The sequence below is a fragment of the Leguminivora glycinivorella genome, chromosome 20 (assembly GCF_023078275.1).
Source record: "Leguminivora glycinivorella isolate SPB_JAAS2020 chromosome 20, LegGlyc_1.1, whole genome shotgun sequence".
NCBI classification, from domain to species: Eukaryota; Metazoa; Arthropoda; class Insecta; order Lepidoptera; family Tortricidae; genus Leguminivora; species Leguminivora glycinivorella.
The window spans coordinates 505,037-514,490 of record NC_062990.1 but is presented as its reverse complement, the minus strand read 5'-3'; the positions used below and the strand labels follow the sequence as shown (position 1 = coordinate 514,490).

The following is a 9,454-nucleotide window of genomic DNA, read 5'->3' as shown; positions in this document are numbered from 1 at the left end:
GTACACGCGATTAAAACCTTTAATGGCAATTATACCTTATGAGTCACTTCGTTTGAACTAGATGCGTCATCGATTGTCCTCATCACTTAAAGATCATAATTATTATAATATCACTTAGTTAATTGATTTAGGATAATAGGACGATAGCTTTCTAATCCAAAATTCTTGTCCAAAAGCTTACGTAATTCTTATGTATGTCACGACGCTGATCGCTCCATGGCCTTCGTGCGTTAATAAAAGAGGTTGCGCGCGCGCGGCCGCCTCATTTCATCGACAACGATCTCGCGGCGCGCACGCCTCTCGCCATGGCTAAGGAAGACTTTATGAAGAACGTGCTTTACGTTGTCAACATAATCTACGCCGTGTTCGGCCTCGCTACAGCGATCACTGGAATATGGTTTTTCGTGCAACTCATGGAGTTCGTCCGGCTTCGGAACATGAACCACTATTTACTTGACTGGAGAATTTACTGGCCTCAAGTTGCACCATGGCTGTTCATCATCTTTGGGGTTATGATTATCATCATCGCCTTCTGTGGTTGGTGCGGTGCTCAACGCGAAAGCCGAGGGATTCTTGGGATTTACGGTGGCTTTATGAGTTTCCTGATTTTATTCCAAGTTTTATCAGCAGTGCTTATATTTGTGTACGTGGATGGTGAAGATACCGATCGGTTCATAAAGGATACAGTGTACGATGGATTCTACAACATTCAGAACAACCAGGAACACGCGAGGCAGTACGAGTGGATTGAGAGGAAGCTTAAATGCTGTGGGGCGAATGACGCTCGAGATTACCGTGCTTTTAGAAACGACCTGCCTCTGTCTTGTTGTCATGACAGCCTTTACAAAGCCTTGTGTGACTTCACCGATAAGGAAGCCAACGAAAGAGTGGGTTGTGCTAAAGTGGCTGCAGTGTACACTAAGATTATCAGCTCTTCAGTAGCCGCTGCATCACTCCTGATGATGATACTTGAGATTGTTGGTGTCGCGATAGCTTGGAGACTGTTCCATCTATTCCGGGAAGTGGAACATTATATTCCGGAGAAGAAGGAAGGTGAGACAGAGTGCTAGTATTAGGTTGTATTTAGCCAGTATTATACCGCCGACTTTAGTTTACCGACACGAATCCGATACGATCTTTTTGCAGTCTTAACTATGCATATCTTCATGTTTATTAAATACATTCAGTTCTTGACTTAAAGTTTTATAATATAAGGTTTATAATAACTTGATAGTTATGGAATATGCCGATATGCATAATTAATTTTAGATTACTGCATTTAGCATCAAGTTCCCATGTCTCCTTGGTTAAGGAAAATCAGGCAACTTGTTCATAATTATTATTTAATTGTAAGATCTCCGCATTCCTTCGTGTCTTAGTTAAGATAAGTTAAGCTAATTGCCATAATGAAATCGACTGAGGTCAGAATGCCATCGCCTTGAGTCGTTATAATCAGGATCCCTAACTCAATCATGTATATTAGGCAATTGAGTGACTTAAGCTTTGAAATTGAGCTGTATAACTTTGAAGCTAAGATTGAGTTTAGATATAGAAGTTGAGATTCTTAAGCTGTACGGCCTCGCGAGCAGTCGTGACGAATTATAAAACCATTCGAGTATGTACCTCGTCCAACGTTGATTTCGCAACGCTCGCTTGAAGTCGCTTCGAAAGCGGGCGAGCCATGGACAGGTATATGTTGTACTTGCGTAGAAGGCCGCTTATGAGAAAATGTTTGACCTCAAATACGACTTAGAGCATAAACGCAGTAACTCCGTGGGTTTTGACGTAACTTTGCGACTTTAGGCGATGGTATTTTGTATGTTGTGTGTTTGGACATGAGTTCTAAGGCAGTTATGTAATGTGTTCTGGTAATTTATTAGCTTCGATGAAGCATGTTTTTAATATCAATGTGCCAACGTAATCATGTTATTTGGTTGCGATTATGCAATGGACGCATCTTTATATTTAGATATATATTTTCTTTGCTACATTCATTCTCCGTCCATGTTAATGTATATTTTGGACTAGAATAAGTTTTTTTTTTACCTGTTCATATGGACTTTAGATGTAACATATGTATACCACCTTCTGTAGATTATTTTCGTAAATGTTATCGCATGCCAAAGAAACATTATAGGTACAAATATATATCGAAACATATTTATGTCTTAAAGAAATATTTTTTGCATGCAAAAACTATACACGTGTTAGGTAAGTTAGTTTTAAGTATATAAATCACAATGTATATAATTATTTAGATTTTTATACATAACAGAGGATATATTTTAGAGACTACTGCAGACCTCTCTAAAGTATATCTGGAAGCCTAGTCTTTAAGTTACCTTTTTGTTGTGATGTGTCAGAAATGTGTAATAAATGACATCTTACTAATTTACCTTGTTTTACTAATTTACTTAACTGATTACCTTCCTACAACCTGCTGTTAGTCATCAATAGGTACTTTAGTGATGCACTTTTTGACTGACGAATAGAAAAGTAAAGAAAATCATAAATTATATTTATAAAATCATTTATTAGAGAAATATGAAATATATTCGTTAAAAAAAATGTCTTTAAAATACCTACAAATAAAAATATTTAGTAAAAATAATATAATGCAAGTTAATTATTAAGTTTATAATCAAAACCGACTTAATATCACAGTTCAATAAATACATGAGTAGTTGAGTACCTATTTTATTAAATATACATACATCAAATTAAATCTGAGTAAAATAAATATTGTTTTGCCGGCGAATTGCGTCATATTTATTTTCATTCTATTTATACGAGAATATATTTTTGCCTATCAATTTCAAGGATTCAATTATTTTATTCCTTTTATATTTTACTGCATTTTTAACACGCCTCGCGGCAACATTGCATTTATAAATAAAAACATTCATATTTTATCTCTGCTCTACGAATTTTAAATTAAAGTCAGAATATCAAATAAAATACAAATATATCTTGCAACAACAGCAAATTATTCAGGAATGTTGATTCAGCTAACATTTAGTTTCCAAGGCAACCCAGTTTCGCACAGAGCTATATTCATTCGCCTTGGGCACCGTGAGAAGTACGAATTGTCCTTCTCTATAATATCAACTGTGTTTTTGACAAAAACTGTGATTATGGGTAAAAAATGACCTCTAATATGGCAAAAAATAGGGACATACTTAGTCAAGAGCATCATTTACATAAAAAAATTGGATGGGACAATTAGACTAGTAGGTACAGTCAGCTGCAGAGAAAAGTAGACCCCCTTGCATAAATACTAAATTGTATGCAGGGGGGTCTACTTTTCTGTGCAGCTGACCTAACATGAAGTTAGAATTTGGACCGTGTCTAAGGTACTGGCGCCTAGATGGCCCACTTTCAACATTTCATGTTTCTGTACATGTGAATGAATGATAGAATAGAAGAATATAATAGAATAGCTTTATTTTCATAGAATAAGTATTACATGGTTTATGTCTACAGGTGTTATTTTGACAATTTGTTGCTTATTCTGCTATATGTATTTAAAATACTAGCATGCAATGATGTGTCCATGTTCGTTAAAAGTATAAACAAAACTACAAGTTTATATTAAAAATTAGAAAAAAAGTAAAACCAACGATGAGCCATCTTAGAAGCCGATACATTAGGTATTTTATTTTGGAGTATCTAGTCAAAAGGTACGGAAGATATAGCATCTATAGTATAGTATTGCATAAAACCGGTTTAGCAGTGAGCACGTGCAAAATGTTATAAAAACAACGAGATAATACTACGTAGTGGGTATAACGTAACGTCAAGTTATCTAATATAAGAAGTAAGCACAATTTCTAAGACTCTATTTGATGACTTATAAAGGTATAATTGGTATTAGATTGATATCATATTGGCTTAGTTCTGTTTACTATGCCAGAAAAAAATAAATTTTTCGTAACAGCGTCAAAGTTGCTTGAAAAATATATACGTAGGTACTTTAAATTTAAATTATATTCTCTACCATCGTATGAACTCCACAGCGATTTCTACCACAAAAGGGGGGGTACCCCACCACATATGTCATTTTACACACTATTTTACCTTACGTCGATGCATTAAGGTATAATGTGCAGATATTTATGACAGTCCACCCATGAATAGGCCTCACACTTCATTTGGCAATACTTCACTAAAAAAGGGCATCAAATATTACTGCATACCATATAAGTTTAATTCTTCGACTTTGTTAAAACTCAGTAAGGTTTCTAAGAAGACAGCAAGTATTTTATGATAGTATATTGTAAGGTACTTGTGCTGTTGTTGTTTTGAGTAAGTTGTTTAGTTTTACGAGTCAGTGCCCTCGGAATTGAGGTCAACTTTAAGCTTCGAGTCTTGTCGTTGTTCGACGTAAGTTATTCGTATCTTATTGTGACTATCTTAGGTACTACCAAACATACTACATATTGTAGGTATTAGAGATGAAACGAACAGTTGTTTGGCCGCATACCGGATACCGAATATTCGGACAGCAGAATTTTACCTACAATTTTATTTAAGCAGGGAGCGGGCGCGTTGTGCAGGTTTTGACACTTTTGACTTGTTTCGTAGTGAACTTCGCGCGGAGTCCGTTTTTGTTTAAATGTTTATTTTTTTAATAATAAAGGGCTATGATTATAAGTAATATAACCGTAACTGTTTTTGTTTACTTACATTTAAATTGTTTACCCCAATTCAATTCAATCAAAAATAGCACATCCGGTATCCGGCCGAATATTAAAATAAGGGCCGAATAGGCCGGATACTGAATAGTAACCGAATATTCGGTGCATCTCTAGTAGGTATGTAGGCAGAGAGAGATATTATTTGCAAACTTGACTTTTGATCATTTTTGTCTTTATGTCTAGTACTTATCAAAAACGCGGTAACTTAACAGTTTTTTTATACATTGGAGGCAAACACGCAGACGCCTAATGGTGAGTACTCACCGTATCTCATGGACGCCTGCAAGAGGATTACATGCGCATTGTCGAATCTAACACACCATGACCTCGTTGAGCTCTGGCAACCTAATTCGCCAACAGGAACACAGTATTTTGAGAAATATCAGTAATAAGTGTAAGTTTGTTTTTGTTATAAAACTAGAAGTGTGTAAGTATTACTTTTTTAGACAAATAAAGTTCAGACAGACGTTACTACGGGCAATATTATATTTTGTAATATGCAACTGTAACTTTGATTCGACCTATGATGTACAAAATGTAAACAAGTCTAAAGCATTGCAAAGTCAATCAATGTCAAAAATATCTGCGCAACAGAGATGAGTCTATCAAGACAAATAAAAGGCTATGAACTTTAGTTTCGTTACGTCACCTTTTGCAAATGTGTGTGCTTTCCGTGTTTTCACTCGCAATGGCCCCGACGGAAGATCAGCGTTGGCCCTCCCAGGCTAACACCATGCTGAGTCGGGACCATTTCGTGGCAATTATTATGTATGTACCTATCTTTTTGTGTTGTGTAAATAATTTCTGTTGTCACTTGTCATGAATAAATATGATTTCTATTTCTATTTCAACTTATTAGGTACTGTTCTTCCCTTTCTGATTTTACCAGTTTAACCAAGACCTCTGATTCGCCGTTAAATACACTAATATAAAGCTCAATTTATAATAGAAACATACACCAAAAGTTTGATTATAGTATGAATTTTCTGAGATGAACTTTTCGCTTTAGCCGTAATCTGTTAAACAAAGGCCTTTGTTTCTATTATTCCCGGCGGCTAGCTCCCGTTTCCACAGCACGTGCTAAAGTCTCAGTGTAGTTAAAAAGCAACTATCATGATAGCAATAAGGTTCAAATTTATTAAACAGTTTGCAGTATGCAGGTAACTTTTTTTGAAGATGACAAAACGTGTTATCTCCGAAAGGTCTTTTTATGGATTTGAACCTTATTACTATCATGATAGTTGCTTTTTAACTACATTGAGACTATAGCACGAGCCGCTTAAACGGGAGCTAGCCGCCGTGAATAATAGAAACAAAGGCCTTTGTTTAACAGATTACGGCTAAAGCGAAAAGTTCATCTCAGAAAATTCACACTATACCATGAGTTCTTGAAATCAGGCGACAGTACTGAAATGTTTCTTACTTGGTGCGCTGTTCATTTTCCCCATACAATGAATACCGAGTAATAATAAAGTGCAATATAGTCTGAAACATCGAAAATTTATAGTGAAATCTTTAAATTGAGGTCAAATCATAGACATTAAATAAAAAACTCTGCACGATTTCTGCCGCTGACGCTGACTCAACTGCATTAAATCAACTGTATCTATATAGCTATATGTATATATATAGTATATAATTATTATGTGCATTGTACCGCAATGAGTCAATACCTGAATGATGCTGGGACCTAACCTTGAGTTGGAACAATTCACTCCGTGTTTATAAGTAGGCAAGTAGTTGTTACATACACATAATATAAATAAGAACATAACAATTTATATGCATGCAAGTAATAATAAAGCATGAAGAACAAAAAAAAAATTCACTAAACTAAATGAATTAGCATGTAATCTCAAAGTTGGAATAATAAAGGCTTTTTTATTTATTTATTTATTTATTTATAAGTAGTTGTTAGAGTATCATAGTAGTATTTTCGCGAAAAGTTTATTTCTAAAATACGTAAATTTAATGTTTTTCCTTAACAGAATCGCGAGCCCTTTCAATCCTACTAGGTAAAAAAAGCGTCCCAAATTTAATTTTTCCACTTCGTTAGGTACCATTTTTCAAACACTTTGTACAGCGGTTAGAAAGTATGCAAAATAATAGAAATTTTGGGTAATTTTTTTTTGTATCTTGTTTTTTGCCCTAGATCGAAAGGGCTCGTAATTCTGAGTAGGAAAAACATAAAATTTACCTACCTTAAAAAAAATTTTTGGAAATCACCAAAATTTTATTTTCTAAGGTAGGAATGCCCAGCCGAGAGTCAACCAAAGGTGTAGTCTATCTTGACGACCGACCCTACATTTCTCTTCATGGTTCCGAGTGAGCTACTTTAGCCTTTATCTATCTATACAGGGTTAGACATAGACATAGACATTTACTTACAAAACACACACTTGTAAAAACATACATACTTGTAAACTTTTACTTTTCAAAAGCACCTATTTTGTCCCACAATATCATCTGTGATGCCTAACGATGAGAATGTCTAGGCACAGTATAAACACAGTAATAACTCTTCTAACAAACGTACGCCGCGCGGTGCACACAAGCGCGTCGTGTACGTACGCAACACATGCAAGCGGATTTGGATAAACGTGGATAAGAATAATTATGCATGATATTTTTTGTTTTCTGATTGATATAATGTGGTATTATTATACGAATACTTATAGTTAATAGTATTAAATTACAACATCTTACTTTGGACGATGTTTAGTAACATTTATAGTAATTTTGTTCAACCACGGCGTGCTTTCGAACGCAGTAGGTACCTTTCGCGGCGCCGCTGCCGGAGAGTGACTACTGAGTCGTCCTTATACTGTGGTCTAGGTCTAGACATACATACATGTATACACAAAATAATATTCACAATATTCACATACATATCATATAACTGTACAACTGCATTGTAAGTATGTACATATACGTTTCTGCCTAGGTTCATTAAATGCGTCCGATAAGGAAAAGGCTTTGACTCACCATTTTGTTTGCAAGCACGGCAGTTTGAGACTTTGTTATTGTGCCGCAACCTTTAAAAGCTAGTAATTTTGATGAATAAGTTTGAGTTTATACTAGTACAATAATGACTGTACTTAAAAATCATTCGGTTCCCTTATCCCAGTCATTTGGGGTCGGCGCAGCATGTCATCATCATTGATTTTTTTTCGTTTCATACACCCACCTTTACCTCGGTTTTTCTCTCCCGTTACCTCCTTCGACATTCATTCGTAATATGTACCTTTCTCGTCACATGACTTTCATCCCTTCGTATCACATGACCATAATACCATGCGACGATCCGCTCTTACTTTTTTCTGATCAACGTACCTCTTTTTGGCGAACTAAAGTCTCTCATTCTCTCTCTCTCTCTTTTCTCAGCATATTATCCACTGCTGAACATAATATGCCTCCTTCATGGATTTTCATTCCGTTCTATATACGGCGGTTCTGTGCCAGGTCGACCTAAGTGCGTTTTCACATAATCCGATCCGATATATATCGGATGTAGGACCGATATATCCCATACATTTAAGTCGCCATCTTTGATTTTTGTCTTTGAAATACTTCCGACATCCGATATCGGATCGGGTAGTGTGAAAACTCACTAAAGTCTAATTAGGAGACAAACTGTATTCAAATATAATAGGACTTAGAAATGTCTGAACAAAAAAAACTGTCAAATCAGATCCTAACTGGTCGATTAGTAACGCTTTGTGAAGATGTTTTTTTGGAACAATAGATGTTTACTACGTATCTAATATCTATTTACTAACATTTAATAGGTTACGTTTTCAAAACAATGCATGACAAAAGTGTTGAAATATTTTGAATAAATGTTGTGATGATTTTGTTTCTATTGTTTTTTAATTGTACGTAGTGCACATGTGCTTATTAATCAGGCAGGTAAAATAAATGAATAAATAAAATAGATATTGGGGATGATGGAAGGAAACGATGACTTGGTTATGAAGATGGTTTATTACATGAAGGAGAACGGAAGACACTGATACAATTTAGGATGTTAATAGTAGTAGGATCGAAACAAGAATGAATTCCCAACGCACCAGAACATTCATCTGACTTTTTATTCAAACATTTAAATTATGTTCTAAGTGCGTTTATGTGGTTAGCTAACATTTTCTTTGGTTTACAAAGCATGCTGATTTTTCCAACACTGGCCCTTAAACCAAAAACAGTCTTGTTTCAACACACAAACAAATTCATAACTAAAGAAGTGACCTACACTTCACAGTAACAATAAATCAATTAACAAAAACATATGCACTGAACTTTCGCTACAATGCATCAACCAAGTTCAGTTATTCACATTATGAATTGTAATTATATTGATATGTAATCATTTAAATATCATGTAATCACTATCATGTATAACCAAACTAACAAGTAACTGAAATAACCATGATGGTAATTACATTAAGAACACATTCTTAACTATCAAATAAATACAGAGTTTTAACGCATTTACTTACATGAAAGTAACATGAGCTGTCTCACAAACTTATAGTGTTTAACTTTACACAACGCCTTTGTCAGTATATCTGCCAACATATCATTTGTATTAAGATACTCAATAGTAATCGTATTACTAGTTATTCACAAGTTGCCGAATAAAGTGGTGGCGAATATCTATATGCTTACTCCTAGCATGATGTAAGGAGTTCCTACACAATTTCTGCGCTGACTGATTGTCATTGAAAATTGTCGGCACAATTTCTTCGTTAATAATTTCT

General features: G+C 35.0%; 1 protein-coding gene across 1 annotated transcript; it reads left to right on the top strand.

Moving 5' to 3' along the window:
- Window positions 1–304: 304 nt before the first annotated feature.
- On the top strand, window positions 305–2,391 carry LOC125237046 (CD63 antigen-like). Its single transcript, XM_048143979.1, has one exon. It carries the CDS (start codon window positions 306–308, stop codon window positions 1,068–1,070), a length of 765 nt encoding a protein of 254 aa, XP_047999936.1. The 5' UTR covers window position 305; the 3' UTR covers window positions 1,071–2,391.
- Window positions 2,392–9,454: the final 7,063 nt, after the last annotated feature.